This window comes from Pogoniulus pusillus, chromosome 11 (genome assembly GCF_015220805.1).
Source record: "Pogoniulus pusillus isolate bPogPus1 chromosome 11, bPogPus1.pri, whole genome shotgun sequence".
Lineage (NCBI taxonomy): Eukaryota > Metazoa > Chordata > Aves > Piciformes > Lybiidae > Pogoniulus > Pogoniulus pusillus.
In genome coordinates, this window is record NC_087274.1 from 10,263,325 (window position 1) to 10,286,105 (window position 22,781).

Here is a 22,781-nt window from a genome sequence, read left to right on the forward strand (position 1 = left end):
CTTGGCGACTCTCCTCTCTTTCTTGCTTGTGTTTTCTTAACCTGCTAACCCCCCCCCCCGCCCCGTGCTGCGGTGCTTTTGGTGCTTGCTGCGGCCCTGGTGCCAGGCTCTAGGCTGGATGGAGTCTTGCTGGCTGAAGGAGGTGGAATTTTTTCACTGTGAGGGTGACAGAATGCTTTGTGGAGTCTTCCTCTCTGGAGTTGTGCCAGGGGAGGTACGGGCTGGATGTTAGGAGGAAGTTGTTGGCAGAGAGAGTGATTGGCATTGGAATGGGCTGCCCAGGGAGGTGGTGGAGATGCTGTCCCTGGAGGGGTTCAAGCAAAGCCTGGCTGAGGCACTTAGTGCCATGGTCTAGTTGATTGGACAGAGCTGGATGCTAGGTTGGCCTGGATGAGCTTGGAGGTCTCTTCCATCCTGCTTGTTTCTATGAAAACTCACCTGGAGGCATTCCTGTGTGATCTGGTTTAAAAGAGTGGATGTGGTGCTTGAGGTTATGGTCTAGTGATGAAGGATGCTGGGATGAAGGCTGGGCTGGATAATCCTGGTGGTCCCTTCCAACCATAGCAATTAAATGTTGTGCTGAGGGATTTGGTTTAGTCAAGGACTTGTCAGTGTGAAACTAATGATTGAACTTGATGCTCTTTAAGGTCTTTTCCAGTCTGAGAGATCCTGTGATGCTGTGGTACAGGTGATCTTGCTCTGGCAGGGGGGTTGGAGTGGATGAGCTTTTGAGGTCCTTTCCAGCCCCTGACATTCTGTGATTGTGCGGTGAGGAGAGAGCAGCAGGTCCAAAGGGAGGCAGGCAGCTCTGGCTGCCCCTGGGGCTTTGTATCAAAGAATAGCTGAGGTTGGAAGGGGCCTTAGAGATCTTCTGCTGCAAGCTCCCTGACATGGGTGAGGACATCTCTCAACTAGACTTGGTTGCTCAAGGCCTCATCCAGCTTGGCCTTGAACACCCCCAGGGAGGAGGCATCCACAGCCTCCCTGGGCAGCCTATTTCAGAGTCTCAGCACTCTCATACTGAAGAGCTTCTTTCTGTGATCCAGTCTAGTTCTGCTCTCCCTCAGCTTCAAACTATTCCTTATCCTGTCTCTAGACACCCTTATGAAAAGTCCTTTCACAACCTTCCTGTAGGATCCCTTCAGGTATTGGAAGGCTGCTCTGAGGTCCCCCTGGAGTCCTTTCCAGACTGAATAACCTCAGCCTATCCTCACAGCAGAGGTGCTCCAGTTCCCTGCACTCCCTGATTCCCAGGAGAGCTGTCAGGCTTGGGGGTTATTTCCATGCTTTTTGCTGGCATGTGGTGGGCGCAGCCTGCCCTCTGTGTGGCACAGCACAGCTGGTGGTTCAGCTGGCAGATGGGACTGGGGCAAAGCACAGGTGAGGCTGCACCTCAAATACTGGGTTCAGCTTTGGGCCTCTCATCAGTGTGCTGGAGAAAAAGTCCAAAGAAGGGCAACAATGCTGGTGTAGGGTCTAGAGCAGAAGTCTTGTGAGAAACGACTGAGGGACCTGGGGTTGTTCAGCCTGGAGAGAAAGAGGCTGAGTGCAGACCACCTGGCTCTCCACAGCTCCCTGAAAAGAGGCTGGAGCCAAGTTGGGAGCAGTTGGTCTCTTCTTGGGAGGATCAAGAGGAAACTGCCTCAGGTTGCACCAGAGGAGGTTTAGGTTGGACATGAGGAACAATTTCCTTCCCTTGAGGGTCGTGAGGCCCTGGAACAGGCTGCATGGGGCAGTGGTGGGGTCACCATCCCTGGAGGGCTTTAAAAGCCATGTAGCTGTGGTGCTGAGGCACATGGTTTGGTGGTGACCTGGCAGTGATGGGTCAATGGTTGGACTTGATGACTTTAAAATAATTGCATGGCTGCTTCCCACCTAAGCAATTCTGTGATGCTATGAAAACCTTTTGCAGATCCCTACCAAAGGCTGCTCTGCCCTGCTCATGCCCTTCCTGCCTCTGTGCACAGGTAAGTGTGATGAGAGGTGGACACAGCCATGATCAGACTGCTGGGGCTGTAGTGGTTTGGATGTTATCTGCCCTCCCCTGCACCCCCCTAAGGGCCTTCTGGACTTCCTAGATGTTGGTGAGGTGTTTAACCCTTACTGATGCCCTGCCAGCAAGGAGAAGCTCGGAGGGTGGCAGTGTGAGTGGGTTTGAGATATACTTGGCTTTGCTGGAGGCATTCAAATATTGAGAATCTACCTCTGGAGCTGCTGCTGTCTTCCTCGGGTGTTGGGAATGAGGAGAAGTAGTTGGGGGAAAACTCCATGGCTGCTGGCTGATAGGTTCTGGAAGCAGCTGGGTGAGGGAAGAGACCCAACAAAACCTGGGAAAGGAAGTATAAGGAAGATCCCACCCAACCTGCTGCTGTGAACAATGCAACCACCCCTGGGAGAGGCAGGGAGGAGACTCTAGGGAGCCTTTTAGATGCTCAAATCCAAAGGGTTTGGCTCTGGTGAACTGTCCTGCTCGACAGGGGCAGCCAAGAGCTCTGGGCACATCCCCTGCCCTGGGCTTTCCCTGCAGCCTCCCCTGGCTGTGGCAGCTCTTGGATGTGGTTGCAGAGTTCAGTGGAGCATCGCTGAGCTCGTTTTTGCACCTGGCCTGATGCCACTGGGGAGACAGCTTTATTTTGGGAGGTGCTTCCCAGCTGCTGCTGCCTTGCTGGCCAGGGAAGGGGAATGAGTGGGGCCATGAGGGAGGGGGAACAATCATACTCTTGCTCTTCTTTCCCGGTTCTGCAATCCTAATTGCATAGTTTGCAGATGAATACATGCAAACAGCCACCACTGTTTACTCATCTTGTACTTGAGCACTCTAAATGAGGTTTAATTACTGCAATTTTATGCCAAACAGGCTGAGCAATCCCCCCCCTCATCCACCCTACCTCCCCACCCCCCTCCCCCCGAGGCAAAGCCTCGGGCAGAGACCGGTTGCAAGGCTCCAGCTGGCCCTAGGCTGCCCTGGGAAGGGAATGTTTGAGCTCCATGTAGGGCTCCCTGCGCCCAGTAGAAAGCCAAACCCTCAGCTCCAACGACTCCCTCCTTGAACCTCTTCCATGACCCTTCCCTGCCCTTGCTTGGAGGCACTCCCTGAACCTTCCCCAGGATGCCCTAAGACATCGCGGAGGGGCTGAGCTCCCTGCATTCCCCGATCGCATTGGGTTGGAAAGGGACCCTCAAAGGTCATCTCGTCCAACCCCCCTGCAGGCAGCAGGGACACCTCCAACTAGAGCAGGCTGCCCAGGGCCACATCGAGTCTGACCCTGAACGTCTCCAGGGACGGGGACTCGACCATATCCCTGGGCAACCAGCCCCTGTGTGAGGCCGAGCAGGGAGGCACTGCTGCACCCCGAAATGGGGATGGGTGGCAGGGATGCCCTGCATCCAGCCTGTGAGGGATCTCCCCTGGGAGCACCGCTCCTGGCCCCAGGATGAGGATGATGCAGCAGCGTGGGCAGGATGCTGGGGAGCCACAGGCTACGGTGCTGAGCTAAACCCATCCTGACAGCAGCTTGGCCAGGCTGTGTGTGAGCCCGGTGGTGGGGGGGTGACAGCACCACAGCCCTCTCCCTGCCCCCAGCTCAGAGTGGAAACCCAGAGGGGACTTTTAGGTTTGTTTTTTTAGGTTGGGGTTGTTTTTTTGCAAACTCTAGTAGGTATTTATTGCATTTCTCACAAGAATAAACTCTGCTCCTAGAGGAAGCTTTGGGTACAAACATTCTTTAAAAAAGTCAGTGTCTTGGATTAGAGATATTGGTCCTGACCGTCCCGGGGGGGGGCGGCGCTGGCTCCGCGGCAGGGACGGGAGCGGTGCCACCGTGTGCGCTGGGGACAGGGCTGTGCCGGCGCAGCCGCCCGGGACCTCGTACCAGGATCAGTCACGCTGGCATCTCGCCGGCACCGAGTACCTGGTGGGGCTCAGATCTGGGACAGCAGCGGTGACTGTCCCAGGGGGGTAAAGCTAAGCATGGGGGCAAGAGAGGGGATGAGTGCCCTCAGCCTCCCAAGAGCTATTGCTAGAGAAGGAGGTTCCTGAGTGGAAGAAAGGCTCTGCTGCCCTTGTGCTGGGCTGTGCCGGCAGCTCAGCACTGCTGGGGGTGGTCCTGGCCGCTCAGGAGCCACTGAGGACGCGGCAGAGCCTGCTGTGGATCTGGCCCTGGATGGGCTCGCAGGGCAGCGCCTCGCCGTCCACCGTCATGATGCCCGCGGCCATGCGCGGCTCCAGGCGGAAGGCCCGGACGGGGACGTAGCGCAGGTGGGGGCAGTTCAGGTCCAGGTGAGTCCCTCTGGCCATGGCCAGGAAGATCTTCAGCAGAGCCACGCGGCTGATGCCAGCCCGCAGGTAGAAGAGGTGGATGCAGCCATCGTGCAGCTGAGCTGCCGGTGCCATCAGCAGGTTGGTACCCAGGTGGGACTGGTAGATGGCATAGACAGTGACGAACTCCTCCTCGGGGACCACTGTCCAGTGTGCTGGCACCGGCTGGCTCAGCGGCACCAGCAGCGAGTCAGCAGGCAGAGCCGCGGGCGCTTCTGTGCCAGCCGGTGGCACGGCGTGGCCAGCCTTGCCGTTGGTGGTGGGCACCTGGGGGTCTCTGGAGGCCGGGGAGCTGCCCTGCTCGGGCACAGCGGGCAGGTAGGAGAGGCGGCCCTGGTACACGCGCAGCTTGGCCAGGCACTGGAGGGTGCCCAGGGTGAAGCGGGCGTTGCCCAGCCGCCGGTACTTCTCGCTGTCGATGTCCACGTCGGAGATGAAGCCCCAGCCGAAGCCCAGGAAGGAGAAGAGGCGCCGGCCCGAGGCCGTGCTCAGTGACACCAGGTCCATCTGCGTGTGCAGCCCCTTGCACAGGATGAAGGTGCAGTTCAGCAGCAGCTTCTTCTTGGCGACTTGATCGTTGCTGCAAGGGATGGAGAAGGGTGAGTTTGGGCTGGAGCCAGCTCAGGATCCCTCATGCTGTCCCCAGCATCCACACAGAATCACAGAGCAGACTCATAGAAGCACTCAGGACCTCCAAAGCTCATCTATTCCAACCCCCCCACCCCGCACTGAGCAGGGGCATGCTCAACTAGATCAGGCTGCCCAGAGCCCCATCAAGCCTCACCTTAAATACCTCTGGGGATGGGACCTCGACCACCTTCTCTGGGCAATCTGTTCCAGTGTTCAACCACCTTCATTGTAAAGAACTTGTTCCTAGCATTCAATCTAAACCTGCTCCTCTCTCATTTCAAACCATGCTACCCTTGCCCCTGTGTCATGGTTGGGAGGTATCCCGGGGGGTGATGATGTCCCTCGGGGTCAGCTGCTGGGAAAGTTTTCTGGGGTGGGAAGGATAAAGCAGCTCCTAGGAGAAAGAGGGCACTGAGCTGGGGCTGTCAGGCTGGGGCAATCCCAGTTCCTCCACCCTGCATGGGATCAGTTGTGCCCTAGGGTGCATCCTTTAGGGTAAAGCTGGGCTGGACTGAGAGCCTGAAGAGAAGAAAGGCTGTGGAGGGAGCTGGCCACGTGGTGACACAACCCAATACTCCCAGGGACCAGCTGGGTCTGGGCAGCACCAGCCTGAGTGGAGATGAGGACCCAGGTAGGTACCCCTGTGCTGGGCATCCCAGCACCCTTTTCCTAGGCTGGAGCCACGTGCAGCTTTTTGCTTCCTTTGCCCCTCTTTGGTGCCAGCTGAGCCCCAGGTACCAGCCGGTGCGGTGCCAGCAGCAGGCGACTCACCCTGCATAGTGGTTGATGGAGGCAGCCAGGGCGTTCCCGGAGCCCCCCGGCAGGATGCACAGCGGTTTCCTCAGGGTGTCTTCCCAGTCTGGCCGCTCCATCAGCCCGTTCACCACCTGTGGGAGCGAAGGCAGCTGGTGGTAGCAGAGCCAGGCAAGGAACCCAGCAGGCTCTGCCCAGCCCAGGGGGAAGCAGAGCCAACAGTGCCCCTGGCCAGGGCAGGACCCAGGCCGTGGCTGCCTTGCTTTGCTCCAGGCTCGGTGCCATCTCTCCTCTGCCATTCCCTGCCTGCCTTTGTGTCTCGAGGCTCAGCTCCTGCCCCAGGCAGCCCTCTGCCCGTCCTGACCAGGGGGATGCCCTGCAGTGCTCCTTACCTCATAGAGCAGCCCATCCCCAGCCATGACCACCAGCGTGTCCCACTGCGACAGGTCCTCGTCCCGCACCTTGTCGTGTGCATGGTGAGGTCTCTCTGCAGAGGAAAGCAGAGAGAGTTGAGCAGGTTCATCCTGCTGCCACCCTCCCAGACAGTGACCCCAGCCCCAGCTGTCCCCTCAAGGGTCTCAAGCAGGGGTGTAGGAGATGAGAGAGTCATCCCTTGTGGTCAAGGGATCCTCAAGTTGGCCCAAGGGAGGTTTAGGTTGGCCATGGGGAACAATTTCTTCCCCAAAATGCTTGTCAGGCCCTGGAATAGGCTGCCCAGGGCAGTGGTGGAGACCCCATCCCTGGAGAGGCTGAAAAGACGTAGTGATGTGAAGAACTTGGCAGTGCTGGGTTAACAGTGGGACTTGGTGCTCTGAAAGTTCTCTTCCAACCAAAACGACTCTGTGATGCTACTGAGGGCAGCCGTGTCCCCTCACACCCACTGCCACAGCCCACCCCTCACATGGTCCAAACCAGCCTCACGGGGGCCAGAGCGGTGGCGACATGCTGGGTACCAGGTCACCAGCGCAGCCCATCCCAAGGTAGCAGCAGCCAGACGAGACCCCAGGAAAGGGGGAAGAGGAGGGGGTGAGTAGCTGCCGGCAGACTCACCGGTGACGAAGACAGTGGTAGCGATGTCAGCCTCGGCCAGCATGGGCTGCACCACTGCCTGGAAGTCCTCCAGGGCACGGCCGGCCCCGCTCCGCGGGTTCAGCAGCACCAGCGCACGGCAGGGCCGCGGCAGCACCCCGTAAGTGTCACCTGGGGGACACACAGCGTGGGGTCAGGGCGCTGGGGCTGCCACACCTCCAAGGGAAGCGGAGCAGCCCCCGATCGCCGCTGGCCCCCTGGGCTGCAGCCCTACCCCGAGGGAACGGGAGGGGAGCAGGGACAGAGGGGCCCTGCTGGGAAAGCAGGGGAGGTGACAGGGACGAGGACACAGGGGTCTTGCGGGGACTCATCCCGAGCTGTCCACAATCAGCAAGGGTGCTTCGCAGCCAGCCCGGAGCCCTGCAGCAACCCAGCAGCACCGCAGTGGAGCTGGGGCGCTGCATCAGTGAGCACCCCAGGGCCACGGGGGGCTGCCCTGCCAAGGGAAGGAAGGGGGAAGCAAAGGGGAGGCTTGAAGCCAAACCTCCCCAGGAGCAGCCAGGGCCCCACTCTGGGAATTGCCCTGATGAACTCCTTCAGCGTGGCCGTGAGCAGGGAGCCAAACACGAGGGGAACGAGGGCCAAAGGGACTCACGGTCCCAGTTCCCCACACCCACCCCAGCTGGAGCCGGGCCAGGACAGACACCTGTGCCAGCAGACGGACGCCTCTGCTTCCCCTGCTCCCCACAGAGCTCTGGTTTCACGTGTGAGGGCCCCAGCTGGGCTGTAATTACACTCCTGGCAGGGGTCTGCGTCCCTCTGTGCCCCTGCCTGCCTCCAGCCCCCTCAGATCCACTGGTCCCTGCTGGGGGGACAGGGTGACCGTGAGCGGCAGCTGCCCTGCAAGGTAGGTGCAGGGCAGAGGAGTAATTGCTGGCACCCTGCCATGGGAGAGCTGGTGGCAGCATGCTCAAGGACAAGACTCCTGGGTGCAGCCTGGGCACCCTGAGCTCCAAAATGAGCAGGGCAGTGAAATGAGCAGGCAGGGTGCCTCAGGCTCCTGCAGTGCCTCTAGAAAGCCCTGGTCATGCAGGGCAAAGGCAGTTCTGGGGGGCTGGGGGGATGATCTCACCAGTTCTGGGCTCCCAAAGCTGTAAACTGCCCCCAGGGGGGTAGCAGAGGCCCTCTCAAGTGTGTGGGTTCTGCAGGACAGCCCGTGCCTGCTGACTCAGCAGAAAGAGCTGCTCTCAAGAGCTGAGTCACTGGAGCAGATGACATTTCCCGGCACTGCCTCGGGATGGGAACCCCCCACTTCTAACCCGGGACAGGGGGCTGGGGCCAGCTGCCTGTCCCTGCCTTGTTTGCACACTTTGGTTTGAGCTGGTGGGACACACACAGAGGCAGCCTCTCTCCAGCTCAAACCCTCCTGCTGCCTACAGAGGGGATGGAGCTGGGGAGCCTGAGGTGATGGAAGCGCCCACGTGTGACACTCCCCCAGGGTGACAGCCACCATCGCACCGGTCACAGCCGTGCTGGGGCTTCCCTGCCAGCTGGCAGAGTTCCATCAGCTGCTTCATGGGGAGCTGTGCCTGGAACATCCCCTCTCCACACCCAGTCCTGGGGAGCACACAGACATGTGCTGATTTTGGCACCATCGGGTTGATTTTACGCCCCCGGGGATGACCTAGTGAGGCTGCCACCCTCTGGGCCACCTCCTTGTCCCTCTGCCAGCTGTTGAGGCGCTGCCACTGAGTCCTCAGCAGAGGTCTGCCTGTGAGAGCCTCATCAGCCAGGGCTCAGCCCAGGTCCAGGTGCCAGCTCTGGGCCAGTTCTCCCCACTGCTGCCCAAGGCCAGGGGAAGCTGCTGGCTGCTTCCCCCGCTCTCCTCAGCCCCTTATCAGTGGATACCAGATGCAAAGGGACAAGCTGCCCCTGGGGACAGTGGTGAAGCACTGTGAGCAGGTCGGGTCAGGGCAGCAATCCTAGGGCTGGCCTGACCCTGCTCCAGAGCCTCCCTCAGTCACAACCAGCACTAAACCCTCTACTGACAAATGCAGCCAAGCCCCTAGGACGAGGGGCTCGTGCTCCAGCCCCAGCTGCTGGAGGCAGGGCATGGGGTTTTTTCTTTCTTTCTCCCCTCCACCCTTGAAGGATGCAGAGCCAGAGCACAGGGCACTTTAAGTACCCAAATGGTTTTTAAGCCCACGATGCTCCTAACCAGCTACCTGGCTCCTGAAGCACATAGAGCTGCAGCTGGCTCTTGCCTAAAGCTCCTGCCTGGGCCTGTGGGTGCTGTCTCTGCTAGGCTGTGGGGTACAGCTGGAGCCTTGGGGACCTGCTCCTTGGATGGAAGGGGAAAGGTGAACCCTGCTCAGGGCACAGAGAGATGTCATGATTTGGTCACCAGGGAGAGACTGCTGTGAATAGGGACAGGGATGCAATCCCAGTATGGGACCAGTACCACCAGCAGCGCCAGGCTCAGCCCAGGCACCCGTGGCAGAAGTGGCAGGTGGTGGTTGTGAGCTGGAGCAGGCCAGCAGCGATGCTCAGCAGAGGGGACAGATTTCAGCAGCATCCCTTGCCCTTGCGCAACACTGGTCAGGCCCTGGCATCGCAGCGAGGCTCAGCCACTTCCCGGCACACTGTGGTCACTTCCAACCTCAGAGGCTGAGCAAAGCAGACACTGAGTCAGCAGGAGGAAGGGGCTCCAGCTGCTGCCAGTGCACAAACTCCACTCTTGCCCCTCCACCCATGTTCCCCCATGGTACACATGTCCTAGCTGCACTCAGGCAGGGACCACCCTGCCACAGCTCCTCTGTCAGCTGCCACAGCTGCTCCCTTGTGTCCCTGCGTCCTTCTGGAAACTCTCTGGGCACAAGGAACAAGTGTGCCAGGCTGGCAGGGAACAGGGCTGGTGTGAGGCTGGGATGGACTGGGGCATGCCTGTTGTCTCCCCTCTCCACAGAGGGTCACCTCTGTACAGAGAGGGGATGAACACAGCAAAAGGGTCCCCCAAAACAGGGGTTCCTGGCAGAGATAGATGCTGTGATACCATGACCATTGCCAGCAGCTCAGCAGCAGCCTCCTGACATGCTAGGGGCTGGATTTCCCCCCAGGACATGGGCCCAGAGGTGATTTGCTTCCTCCAGGCCAAGTGCAGGGCGGGACAGTTGCTTGCATGCTGGGGCAGCCTCAGCTCTGGGATTCCTCATTGCTGAGGGGCTTTTGTTTAACCCATAGGGATGAAATAAGGAGGAGAAAGCTTCCTCCCTCCCATAGCTCTCTGCAGGGTTTTTATCCCAGGGGATGCTGGAGCTGAGATGACACCAGGACGGGCTCAGCAGCGGCTCCCCAGGTCCCCTGGCTGCGGGGATGGGGTGGCAGGATTGCTCCACACAGACTCACATGCAGCTTCCCAGCACAGCCTTATCTGTCCCGCACAGGCTGCGATGCTGGCATCGGGTGGGGGTGGGGGGTGAGTGCAGGGTGTGGCAAGAAGCATTTTTAACTCTGTCCCAAACTGGAGGAGGAGGTTTGCAAATCCTGCCGGCCCTCAGCTAGAAAAATAACTGCAAAATCCCACACCACCTTCTCCCCTCCTCCTTCCTCAGGCTCCCCCGAGGCTCCAGCCTTGCAACGAGCTGCTCCCGCCCCAGCACCCTCCACGCACTGCCTGCTAAAAGGGCGAGGGTTTTAAAACGCCTGGAGAGCTGCAGCTGCAGAGTTCAGGCTGGAAACAGAGCTGAGGAGCTGGTTTTACCTTCAGCCCTTTCCACTGGGTTTTGCTCTTTAGGAAGAGTAGCAGAAAGTTGGTTTGTAGCTGCAGGTCATGTAAAAATAAATAAATAAATAAAGAGCAGCTGCATTTTAAAACGCAGGCAGGGCGAGCAGGGCTAAATGTGATTTGACAGGATCCCTCTAACCGCATGTCTCTTAATTTCCAAGTCTGATCAGCGCGACTGGACAGCCAAATAAATGAAGTAGTGCATATAATTGAATCTGGGCTCTGATGTTCAGCTTCATGCCAGCCTGCCCTGCCCTGGCTGCAGCTCCGGGGCCGGGGGGGGCGGGGGGAGGGAGAGGGAACTGGCATCCCCCAGACCCCTCTGTGCTGCTTTGCCTGCTCCTAAGTGATAGCTGGGACCTGCCGGGGCCAGTGCCTGGCTCCCGTCCTGCCTGCGTCAGCAATGATGCCTTTTTCTCTTTTTTTATTCCTTGGTTAATTCTGCCCTTTGGAGCTTTGCTCGTTTTTGAACCGGAGGGACTGGAGCAGGGGCGAGGCGGGGGCAACGAAGGGCCCCCCGTGGTGTCACCACATCCCTGTCACCCTTTCGATTTAAGGGCGAGAACTGGAAGAAGCCAACCCCGGAGCTGTGCACAAGGATGTTCCAGTCCCCCACCCCCCCAGCGAAACTCGGGGCTGGGGGAAAGACGATCTAGGTGACCCCGCGGAGACGCGAATCGCTCCTTGTCCATGTCACCCCGCCCTGGTCCCGAGCCTATCCGTTGGAGCCCGACCCCCGCGCAGCGCTCCTGGCTCCCAAACTCGTCCCCGGCACCGGCTGTCCAGAGTGGGAACCGCCGATGGAAAGGGAGAGAGTTCCCCCCACTCCCCGTCTCTCGTTCCTCATCACACACTCCCCATCCGACAGCCTCCATCCCACATTCCTCACCCTACACCCCCCGTTCCACGCTCCTCAGCCCACGCGCCCCATCCCACGCCTGGCTGCTGGCCCCGGTCCCGGCACACACTCCCCCGCTCCGTCCCAGGGCTTTCTCCTTCGGGACTTGCGGCGAAGCGGAGACAACTCTGCCCCACGGGGACGGGTCGGGTATCGCTGTCCCCCTCCCCCCCGCAAGTCTCGCGTGGGGTGGCGTCTCGGTACCCACCGTCCTGCGTGGGCACGGCGGGCACGGCGAGCTCCCGGATCCGGCGGCTCCAGGCCTGAGCGATGCGCAGGTTGCCCTCGGCGTCGGGGGCGAGGCAGACGTTGAAGGTCCGCTCCAGACGCTGGCGGGAAGGCGAGCCCCAGCGCGACCCCCGGAGCGGGTAACAGACCAGGGAGAAGCAGGCGGCGGGGACGGCAGCGGGGAAGGCGCTAGAGCCCACGCAGTCGGCCAGGCGGAGCGCGGCGTCGGGACCGGCCGAGCCCCCGGAGGAGCAGCCGGGACGCCTCACCTGCAGCTCCCGGGCCGTTAAAGCCAGGGAGTAAACGGCAGCACTGGGAGTCGGTCCAGCGCCGAAAACACCTTGAAGTAACACCGGGCCCCCGCCGGGCTCCGGGGGAGTGCGGCGGCCGGCGGCCATCGGCGGCGGAACGGGAACGGGAGCGGGACGCACCGGGGAGCGCCGCCCGCCGCTTGCTCGCTGCTGACACCCGCCGCGCCGCCCGGCAATGGCAGCCGGGGCCGCCCCATTCATAAAAACTTAACCCACTCCCCCCACCCGCCCCGTCCCGGGGCTGCCCCGAGCCCACCCCCAACCCCTCCACAGTCCCCTCCCCTGTCTCAGTTTTCCCAGGTGCTGCCCGGGACGGGGGGTACCAAGAGTGCCCGGTAGGGACACACGGAGGGCAAAGCCACAGCGTGGGGTGACCGCCCTGCCGGGGTAGAGGGTCCGATGTGGGTGCTCCCAGCCCTGAGGCTGGCGTGGCATCCACCCAGGCTGGCAGGGGGAGACCAACAGCCCAGCACCGCGCAGCCATGCCAGCCCCAGCTCCCGGGCATCGTGTCTAGGGACACACGGACAGACTGCTCCCGCTCCTCGAGCCCCCACGCCGGTGTTTTGTACCACTTCTGCGTTCCTCCAGCTGGGACAGGGCGAGAGGAGCAGGCACCGCGAGAAATCAAGGCACGGCCAGGGCCGAGGAGGACAGCGGGGACTGGGAGGGAGGACAGTGTCCTGCCCGTCACTTGCCATCAGTAAACCCCACCCCGCCACGGGGCACTGAGCACCGGAGACAGAGCCCAGGGGACCTGCCTGGAAGGTGCCAGCATGGCTGGGAGCTGCTCTGTGCCCACGGCGGCTGGCACAAACCACTGAGAGCAGCTATAGGTGGTGACAGGACTGAGCTCAGCCTCCCGAGGGGCTGCTGGGCTCCAGGGGGTCTGGCCCAGCCCAACAGAGAGGAGTTTTGCCAACCAGTTCCCGGTGGATGTAGCTCTGCTGCACATGCTCCAGCTGCCCCTCTGCTCTCCTGAGGCTCCTCTCGGCGGGGAAACGAGCGATGAGCACACGGACAAGCGCCGTGGGACTGGTAAGGCAGGCAGAGAGGTGCTCCAGTCCTTCACTGCACCTCCCCTGGGCCTTCCTCACCCTTTCCTCATCCCTCATAGCACCCTCTGTGGCAATGTTCGGGTAGGTTTCACTAGCCGTGTGCTGCTGGGCTGGCAGTTACCCGAGACCCTGTAACTGAGCTCACTCCCTATGGAGGAGTTGTTCATTAGCACTGAGCCCTCAGCCCTCTGTCACCACCTAAACCCCTTGGAACTGGCCAAAACTTGCAGGGGGGCACGGAATGACCAGCTGGATGATACGGTTAAGCCTTGCCTTCCCAGAGTGACCTGAAACAAGAGCTGAGGTGGCATGATTTGGATCATGGTGCTTTCCAAAAATCCTTCCCTGAGCATCAGGGGAGTCAAAGAACTGCTTCGAGGGGGGGAGGTGGAGCTGAACCCACTCCACACCGTTTGCTGGCTTCAGCTGGGGAACCTCATCTCCCACAGCTGATTCCGGGTGAGATGTGAGTGCAGCCACTGCCATGCCGCGGTCCAGTGTTTGTAAACAGCCCTGAAGTGCTCAGCAAGGTGTCACAGGAGGAAATAGCTGGGTGCTGAGGAGTGCAGTGTCCTGACCTGCCCCTCACCCCTCTCGGTGACTAACCGCTCCCGATTTCCGCTCAGGAAGGCACGGGACCTGGGGGCAGGATGTGAGAGCAGCTGTCGCACTGCCTCTGGCAGGTGCCACGGGGCGATGGGGCTGCTTTGGGCTCTGTCCTCGCCGTGTGACATCCGCCCATGGCCCCGTGCCGCGGGGAACCCCCCAGCCCTGCCTGCTGGACTTCAGAGCTGAAAGTGTGCCCAGGCTCCGCTAGCCATGGCCATGCTGGGGACAGTGGAAAGGGGCTGAATGTGGCTTCATCAGCAGCTGTTGAAGCTGGCAGTGGCACAGCACTCAGTCATGGGAAGAGTTAGCACAGCAATGCCCGTGGCAGCGGTGCCCATGACAGGAAGATGTGGGTGCTGCAGCCAGCTTGTTCTTAGATGGCAAATGAGACCACTGTCACAATCTCACCCTCCACGATGGCACATCTCATCCAGGTAGAACTTGCCCATCTTAGTGCTGGTCTATGAGGACTTCACCTAAGCCCATCCCAATGCTGTGCCACTCTTGGCAGATGCCCACATCATGCCAGATCCAGCCCAGTGCCCACCACCAGCCCCATACAGGGCCCTTTGCTCTCCACAGCCGCGGACCGATTGGACCTGCGGGGACACCGCTTGCTTGCCTCCGGACGCGATGTCTGAGGAGGAAGTGGGGTCGCTTCCGTCACCTCTCGGTGCTGATAAGCAGTCCTTTGGGGCTACCTTAACTACGAGAGCCTTAACGAGCTCCGCTGGCCCAGCCGGCAGCCCGAGTGGCGGTGCTCAGCAGCCAGCGCTCCTGCGCTATGGGCAGGCGTCAGCCCGTCGGGTTTGTCCTGACCGGCTCCATTCCCACCGGCGGGTGTGGGAGGCAGCGTGGGAATGCAGCCTGGAGCTGGTGTGCTGGTGGGGACAGACCGTGGTGGGTCCCCCCACCTGCCTTCTCACCCTCACAAAGGGAGCTTGCCCACAGTACAGAGTGAGCAGTGCAGCCGTGGCCACGACTCAGAACCATAGAATCAGTCAGGGCTGGAAGGGACCACAAGAATCATCTAGTTCCACCCCCCCTGCCATGGGCAGGGACACCTCACACTACATCAGGCTGTCTAGAGCCTCATCCAGCCTGGCCTTAAACACCTCCAGGGACGGGGCTTCGACCACCTCTCTGGGCAGCCTGTGCCAGTGTCTCAGCACCCTCATGGTGAAGAACTTCTTCCTAACATCCAGTCTGAAGCTACCCATTTCTAGCTTTGCTCCATCCCCCCCAGTCCTATCACTACCTGGTTCCCTTCAAGAAAGATCATCTCCAGATGTCCCTTCCAGCTCCTGTCATTCTGGAATTCTGTGAAGAGCAAACACCCCCCAAACTTCTACCCCGGGAGGGCCCATGGGGTACCCCAAGCTGGAGATGTTATCTGGGTCACAGAACTTGTACACCTAGACTGCCGTGCCCCAGGCTTGCTGGAGAAGGTGGTGGAGCCTCTGTGTCTGGAGAAACGGAGGCAGAAGCAACAAACAAGGTTTGCCCTGAGCCGTGCAAGAAGCCAAGGGTTAAATTCAGCAATTAAACACCCCCTCAGCTTCTTCTTGCCCCCAGCTGCCAGAGGAGCTTGTCTCTCCGGGGAGCTTGTCCTGGGTGAGGAAAGCAGAAGCTGGGGGTTTTCCACCCCCACCCCCGCAGCTGATGCATCCCGGCTGCAATGCAGACCAGAAGCTCCGAGGGCCAGGGCAGGCCAGGATTTTGGACTCCCACAAGCGGCAGACAGCCCCGGGGGAGGCGTGCAGAAGACATGGCTGTGCTGCAAGCTCAACTGCAGCGTTCGGAGGCATGCAGCTCCTCCAGATCCCTGCCCGTTCTGCCTCGTCCGCCGGGATGGGAAGGGGAGGGGGATGCACTCATGCCGGATCCATCTCTTTCAGCATCTTTCCCGCTGCTGAAGGTACATGTCTCAAGGTGGAGCCAGAAATAGCGCGGCTCCTCGCTGCATCGGGGCTGGCAGGGCTGCAGGGTTTGGCAGGGGGACAGGCATCGACTGCAGCAGTGGGAACTTTCCAGCCGGTGCCTGCGGAAGCAGCCGGTGCAGAGCCGGAGTCGTTTCGGGGCAGACTCAGCCCGGGGACTGCGGCTCGGCGGCTCTCGGCCCCCAGACACAGGGGCTGGCGGGGAACGGCCACCCTGTGGCTCTCCGGGAGATCCTGGTGCCAACACAGCACAGAGCAGGAGGGGACAGAAATAACAGAGGTGTCTGCGGGAGGACAGCGACTGGGATCACAGACCACCTGAGATGCATGGGCTGGGGCACGGATTTTGGGTCTGCCACTGATGTGCTGCAGAGCCCTGCCAAGTGGCAGCACCCCTGGGCTCTGCCTCCATGCCCCATGGGCAACAGGTATCACCCACAATCCCAGCCTCACAGCAGTCCAGGGCTTGACTCAAGAGGTTCTCGGTTTCCGAGGAGCTGGGAGTGACAACAGCTGCTCCACCACAGCCAAGCTATGCAACCTGCTGGGGGCTGCTGCCTGGATGATCCTGCACCGAGCTGCCCAGAACAGCCCAGCACCATAAGGCTCATTGGGAAGCTGAGCTCATTCTTCCTAGCTGATGATTTACTCAGAAATATTTCTGAGGTCAGACTTCCTCGGGGGAAACTCTCCCAGACGCCCCCCGAGAAGTTGCTGAGTCTGGAGTAACCACACACGCTGCTCGCCCAGCCCGAAAGTCACCCCTGGTGACAAGCCCTGGCGTCAGAGGGACTGCGACCCGAACTCTGCCGTTTGATCTCCCCCTTTGCTGGGAGAAGCCACATTTCAGGCCCGTTGTAGGGTTTCCACCACTTCCCCGCAGCGGTTTCCTGCCATGATGTGAGCACAGGCATTTTTGGGAGGTGAGTCAGAGGCTGCAATAGGAACCACCTGGCCATAAGCTCGGGGGTTGGACCCTATCCCAGGGCCATCCCCGTTGTGATGCTCGGTGCCTGGGGCAGGATTACTTAGCAGGGAACACCACACACAGTCCTTGGTTTCTGGCCTGGGTAAGCAGAAGTAGGATTTGCTGCCACACTTCCCACGGCTCCTCTTTCCTTGTGGGCTCCAGCCACTCCACCAGGGCTCCAGGGAGAAACCAGGTAAAGAAAAAAGGGCAAAATCTCCTTCAGCTCTGCAGGAAGCTGCCTGCCATCACGGCAGCCCCTTGCACAAAACCACCCCAAAACACACAGGGCAGCACCCAGGCCCTGGTTTTCTCTGGGGAAGCAATTCAGGGCTGGGCAGAGCTGAGAAACTGCCCACCCTGGATGCTGAAATTCAACATATAAAGCTGGTTCCTCCTAAAGAAACCTCCCAGGTTTTCCCTGCTGGGCTTTAACGTTTTTTCTTTTGCTTTTAAAAATACATGACCCTCTGCCTGTCCTCCCCCTCAACGTTACTCAAACCCCTCTGCTCAGCAAATAACTGCATCGCAGCCAGCAAGTGAGACTGAGCCTGGATAAGCCTTTTCAAAGGAGCTAAACCTGCTCAAAGCTGGTGCTGTTCCCTGACCCGCCCTCCTAATCCTGCCCAGCTGATAATGAAATAATAAAGGGCTGCACAGCCTTGCTCTCTCTGTGCTGTGGGGGAGGTTTCTGCTGCCTCTCTGCATGCCAAGGGCTGGGATATTAATTACTCCCTAAGTAAACAGAATTGCTTCTTTCTTCTCCTTTGCCTGGCTGTAAAACCAGGTGTGACCATCAGCCAGCAGAACAGAGAAACCAAAGCTGCTCCATTCTCCAGAAGAAAGGTTGGTTATTGCAGTGATAACAGGCATGATCTCTGCCCCACTGCCTTGCCCAGACTCCTCAGAAGATGAGGCCAGCCCCACAGCTCTGCCAGACATCCAGATGGGACCTGCTGTTGGGCCTTTCCCCACAGGGATGAAGTTGGTGCCGCTGTGGGGAATCTCAGAAACATGAGAGCAGGGTGGGTTTGGGGCAGGATGTGTTGTTGAGCTCCTCCAAGGTGACAGAGCAGCCACCTGGGGTCTGCTGTGGCAGCTGTGCAACAGAATGCACCGATTTGTTGCATCTGAGCCTCTGCAATTGGATCTGTCCCCTATGGCCAGGATGGCTCTGAGCACCCCATGGGGCAGCAGGAGTGAGGATCAGAATGTGATGCTGGGAGAACTCGGAGGGCAGTGCAGAGGCAGAGCAGCCCCGGGTTGCTGTGCTGAAGCTGCTGAGCAAGGCTCCAGCTGGCTCCAGATAGGGAAGGGTTAAACAGCCCTTCCTTCCCTGGCTCACCTGAACTGCATGGCAAGCAAGGACGGTAAGGCTTTAAAAGAGGAAGGCAGCAATAAGATTCCTTCCCAGGGGCATGGGAAGAAGGTGGTGGGAGGCTGAGCGCCCTGCAGAGGTGCTGTGCCATGGCCCCTGCAGCTACTGGATCTCCCATCCCACCTTCAGGGCATGTCCCCCCCTTGCTTTCCCCCTGCCTGGGTGCTGCTCTGAGGCTCCTCCCTGCTGTCGCCCTGCCAGGATGTCCCGATAGGAGCTTGCCCCTGCTGTCCCCATCCCTTGAGGTTCTCCTTCTCTCTGAGGACCTGCGGTTCCTCTGATTAGTGCAGAAGGGACCTTGGGAAGCAGCCAACTTCCTACCTCCCAAAAATAGCCTGGCCCTCTCGGTTTTTCACCTCCCAGCTCTGTTCTTTTGGAGGACAAAGCCAGCAGCTTGTGACAAGCTGTAGCAAGGGTGCCGAGGCTGCTGTCAGACCACGGTGCCTTGCAGGGCAGCAGCAGCTGTTGCTAAACGTGCACCAGCATGTGTGGCTGAGGAGGAGGCCAGCCTGGGGTTGGGGGTGCCCGAGAGGCGGGGGATGTGGGCTGCCTGGTGAATGGATGCTGCCGACGGATGCCAGGCTGTGGGGTTATTGCCAGCCTGGAGGCCCGATTAGCATGGCACGCCCGGCTGCGCTGCCTCCCCGCACTGAGCACGGGCAGCTGATGCTGCGAGCGTTCGCCTTGCGCCGCCGTCGGGGAACGTTGGGCCCCTGCTGAGACAAGGCATGGAGGAAGGAGCTGTGGAGAGGCTTGAAGAGGCACCAGCAGCCTGGCAGGAACCACAGACTGTCTGTATGTGGGGAAGGTGTCTGGGGTTGCACTTAATCTGCTCATGCAGCAAGCGAAGGGGGTGACAGCTGTGGCACAGCTCCCCTTGCCGTGCCAGCACAGGCAGAGATGTAAACCGTGACCTACACAACCATGCAGCCACTGTCACTGTGCTCACGGCTGACCCCGCAGGACTACAGCTGCGATGGAGGCTTCCTGCTGAGCCCCGCGGTCTGATCCTTCTGCAGGAGCAAACCCAAGTGGCTTGTGAGGTGAAAGGGGGGCTCTGGGACTCTCATAGCTTGTGCACCCGGTAAATAACTGTGGGCTGGTCCTGAGTGATCGTGGAGGGGATGGAACCACACCTGCCCTCGGGCACCCTGAAGGGAGACGAAGCTTTCCTCCGTGGTGCTCGGGCAGTGCAGTGGCACAGAGAGGGGGCACGGCTGCATCTGTATCCCGCTTGCTTCGAGGATGCTGCATCTTAATGAAAGCTGGAGGGAGACCGTTTTCAATGGAGTGTTCAGCGGAAGAGGACTGACGGCGATGCTGCAGCTCCCAGCTAAACGCGAAATGCTTCTGACAAGAATCATCGCCGGAGGCACCACCACCGGTCACGCACCCACCCGCAAGCGGCTGGCACACAGCAGAGCAGCCTGGCAGTGGGCTGCGGTGCTACCAACTAACGCAGCGTACATCCTCCACGGCCTGAGTGGAGCCCACCGCGACCCCCCTCCTCTTAGCTGGGAGCAAACAGCTCAAGGAACGATGAACCCCCCCAGCAGTTTAGAAACCTGCCAGGAAAGAGCTCTCCAGGGTGAACAAAGCTGCGTGGGGTGATCCGGGCACTGAAATTGACGCAGCCTGGGTCTGGGCAGAGCTCTGGCAGGTAGCTTGGAGCAGAAGCTTCTGCGGAGACAAGTAGTGCCTGTACTTCGGAGGGACTTTGTCCTCGCATCCAAGGAGCCGGGAAGACTTTGGAGAGGCTGAAAGCGAGTGTTCCCTTTGGGAAATGGGGCAGGGACCAGCTTTGCAGATGGCACAAACTGGAAGGGACCCTCAAAGGTCATCTCGTCCGACCTCCCTGGCGTGAGCAGAGACATCGCCAACCAGACCAGTTTGTCTCCAGCGGCACCTGCTCAGGGCTGCCGCCACGAGAGGCACCCCGGCGCAGAGAGCTGCCCGCCCGCTGCGGGCTCCTGGAGGACGCAGGGTTAAACTGCACGGGGCGGCACCGGCCCCGCCTGCCATCGAGCGCGGCTAGAGCGCCGCCGCGGGGCTTCCGCCGGAGCGGCTGTCATCTTGGGTGCGGGCAGTGAAGCCGCCTCACTGGGGTCTCACCGCCGGGCAGCGGGGAAACAGCTGTCTGCGCTGTTAACTGCACCCAGGGAGCAGGCGGTGCACTTCCACCGAGGAGGGAGAGCTGACGCTGTTCTCACGCTTCCTCTTTAGGTACCGGGGCTGTTCGGGCAGTTGCTGGTAGCCTTCCTCTCCTTGGGAGGGGGTGCGGCCGCGCTGCCCTCACCTAAGATGGCGCCGGGGGCGGTCTCTCCGGGCGGGGGGAAGCATGGCGGTGGAGGGCAGCGGCGCTCTAGCCGGGTGGCGGAACTCGCTTGGCTTGGCGGGGGGAGAGGACGCTCCCCGCTCTCGTAGGGACCCCCACTATCACCATACACCCTGCCCCAGGGTGTATGGTTAGAGGGACCCCCTCTACCCTCGCTGCATCACGGGGAAGCACTTCCCGTTCCAGCCTCCCCCGCCTCAGCTCACGCACCCCTTCCCCAGCCGAGGGACCGCCCTCTCTGCCTCGTTCCCTCCATCGCGCTGGAGTTTCGCCCTCCCCTGAGGTGCCTCTGAGTAAGCGTGGGGCAGGTTTGGGTTGGGGCTACCGCAGGCTTGGCTCCTGGGGCGGGGGGGGGCGCTCTGCAGGCAGCGCAGCGCACCCCACACACGTTCGTCCCCTCCAGGCTGCAGCGGCAGTGGCAGCAGCACCTTATTTCCCTAATCATATTTTCCTCCTCCTCCCCCTTTTATACTTTGCCACCGGAGCGGACCAGCACGACCATAGGTAGCGAAGTGTTCCCTCTCCTCCTCCTCTTCCCCACCCCTTGAGGGGCGGCGATCGAGGCGGGGAGGAAGAAAAGGATGCCACGGAAGCTGTTGTTGCCTTATAAATCTGTTTCTCCTCGTTTTCGAGCTCCGCGGGGCTTGCATGACTCTTCGGCGATGAACGCGGCCAGAAGTGGCTACCGAGTCTTCTCGGCCAACTCCACGGCAGCCTGCACCGAGCTGGCAAAGAGGATCACGGAGTAAGTTCCTTCTCTTTCGAGTTTCTTCCCCCACGCCCAGCGCGGAGCTCCTCCGAGCGGGCAGGCTTCCTTCAGAGGCGCCGGGGAGCCTGCGGCCACCTCCTGCCTTCTCCGGCCCAAGGTGCCTGTCGCAAGCACCTCTTCGCCAGCGGCTTTGCGCTGAGAGCGCGGAGCAGCTCTGCCCTTCTCCTCCTCCTCCTCCCTGGCGCCAGTTTGTCCCTCCCGATATCTCAGCTGGACCCAGTGACAAAAACGGACTGGCTGCTTTCTGCCTCTTGTGTCCCTGACATCCATTTCGACGCTAGAAGAAAGGCAGCGAAGGTTGCTCGTTTTGGGGAGGGAGAAGGTGAAACTTAGCCCAAGAAATGTTTTTTACCTGGTTTAGGAGATGCTGAAAACTTTCTCTGCTGCTTTTTCGTGGGGACAGGCTGTGGTGACTTCGTGTTCAACAGCTTCACTGCGCGGGGCACTGGGGGCATTGCCCGTGGGGACTTCAGTGCCACACCAGCATCTCCACTAACCCAAAGTGGATTAAATCCATCTGCGTTTTGGTGGGCAGCAAAGGAGAGTTTAGTTTAGGTACAGAAGTTGTCTCCTTTTTTTTTTAGTCTCAGCCCATCAGTTTGGGCAGAGCTTGACCTTGACTGAGCAGGGATGGCTGCCCTGGGTGCTGCTGGAGGAGAGGTGTAACAGCCGGCTCCAAAGTGGGGCTCTTGGGGCACTGAGTTTACCCCAGCTCTTGGTCTGTTGTTTTCAGTTAGGTTGGTTCAAATTGGGGCACTCCCACCTGAGGGGGCTTTTCCAAGACTGACATCTGTGTGTCGGGGAGAGGTCATCCTGAAGGAGGATTTGAGTTCTCCTTTCTGCTGCTTCTCAGCTACAGTTCATAGGAAGCTGCTCCCAAAATCGAGAGGGCTCAGTGCCTGTTTGCCTTCCACAAGAGATATGGCATCGTTGCTAGCACTTAGGCAGCTGCTGGCCCATTCCTGTCTCCTGGGGCATGCTTGAATCGGGAGCATTACTAAATACAGGTGTGCTGCCACCTTGCCCTGCAGGAAAGCTTTCTTTTTCCAGCTACCTTAGTAAAATGTCTTCAGTCCTTAGCACAGATCATCTCCACGAAGCTGTCTTGGCTGTTTGACTGGGATCACTGGTGGTGCTGGGATGTGTGTTGGAGACTAGTGATGGGTTTCTTTGGTGTCAGGTGGAAAGGGTTATTCCTCGTTTGGAGGCTGGATGAGGCACTTAGTGCCATAGTTTAGTTAATTAGAAGGGTTAGGTGGTAGGTTGGACTCGATGATCCTAGAGGTCTTTTCCAACCTGGTCAACTCTGTGATTCTGTGAAAAAGGTTTGGTGGTTTGTTTGGGTTTTGGGTTTTTTTTTCCAGTTTCTGTATGTTTGGTCATTTCTGTGTCACTTTGCCTTCACTGCTACAACTCTGAAGTCTTTATAGCTAAAAGAGTTGCTTTTGCTGCAACAGATGGGTCGTGGCTTTACAAGGCTTGTCCTGTTGCGTCAGCGTGGAACATGTCAGAAGTCCCCTGAGGACAAGCTCCAAGTTCTCAGGACTAAAAGAGCAAATGGGCAATCTTTATTCTCTGCTCTTTGTCTTAAAAATAACTCCCTTAAAAAAAAAAACAAAACCAAAACAGATGTAATGAGAAGAGACACAGAGCAGGCTTCCCCAGGCCATGGCACACACAGCTGGCTGTGTGACGTGCTGCTGTGACCCTCTGCAGCATTCCCAGGGATGCTCTGAGGGGAGAGTGGCAGCAGGATCCAGAGAGTGACCTCCTGGC

The 22,781-nt window shown here is 59.7% G+C and overlaps 2 protein-coding genes and 1 long non-coding RNA gene across 6 annotated transcripts in view; 1 reads left to right on the forward strand and 2 right to left on the reverse strand.

Annotated features, from left to right (window-relative positions):
* Positions 1–3,637: 3,637 nt before the first annotated feature.
* On the reverse strand, positions 3,638–12,128 carry SPHK1 (sphingosine kinase 1). The gene is made up of 5 exons (XM_064150955.1): positions 11,621–12,128; positions 6,752–6,901; positions 6,094–6,188; positions 5,720–5,835; positions 3,638–4,898 (listed from the first exon to the last, which is right to left on the reverse strand). Exons 1-5 carry the CDS (start codon positions 12,036–12,038, stop codon positions 4,115–4,117), a joined length of 1,563 nt encoding a protein of 520 aa, XP_064007025.1. The 5' UTR covers positions 12,039–12,128; the 3' UTR covers positions 3,638–4,114.
* Positions 12,129–19,190: 7,062 nt separating this feature from the next.
* PRPSAP1 (phosphoribosyl pyrophosphate synthetase associated protein 1) overlaps positions 19,191–22,781 on the forward strand; it is a 32,739-nt gene continuing 29,148 nt past the window's right edge. The window contains exons 1-2 of one of the 4 annotated variants that reach the window (XM_064150957.1): positions 19,191–20,124; positions 20,870–20,981. In XM_064150957.1, coding sequence (XP_064007027.1) covers positions 20,899–20,981 — 83 coding nt within the window. In that variant the 5' untranslated portion in view covers positions 19,191–20,124; positions 20,870–20,898. Of the gene's footprint in view, positions 20,125–20,303; positions 20,530–20,664; positions 20,982–22,781 lie in introns of those variants that run through there. The other 3 variants (XM_064150960.1, XM_064150956.1, XM_064150961.1) reach the window with 3 other exon arrangements.
* On the reverse strand, positions 19,659–21,813 carry LOC135179313 (uncharacterized). Its single transcript, XR_010303978.1, has 2 exons — positions 21,358–21,813; positions 19,659–21,282 (listed from the first exon to the last, which is right to left on the reverse strand). It is a non-coding gene; the product is annotated as an uncharacterized LOC135179313 (long non-coding RNA).

What these genes read in the sequence shown, in the direction of transcription:
- SPHK1 (XM_064150955.1), bottom strand. Translation starts at nt 12,038, where the DNA reads ATGGCCGCCGGCCGCCGCACTCCCCCGGAGCCCGGCGGGGGCCCGGTG. An exon ending in TACCACTGTCTTCGTCACCG is followed by an intron (nt 6,189 to 6,751) that starts GTGAGTCTGCCG and finishes TTTCCTCTGCAG; the next exon opens with AGAGACCTCACCATGCACAC. An exon ending in TCCATCAACCACTATGCAGG is followed by an intron (nt 4,899 to 5,719) that starts GTGAGTCGCCTG and finishes CATCCCTTGCAG; the next exon opens with CAACGATCAAGTCGCCAAGA.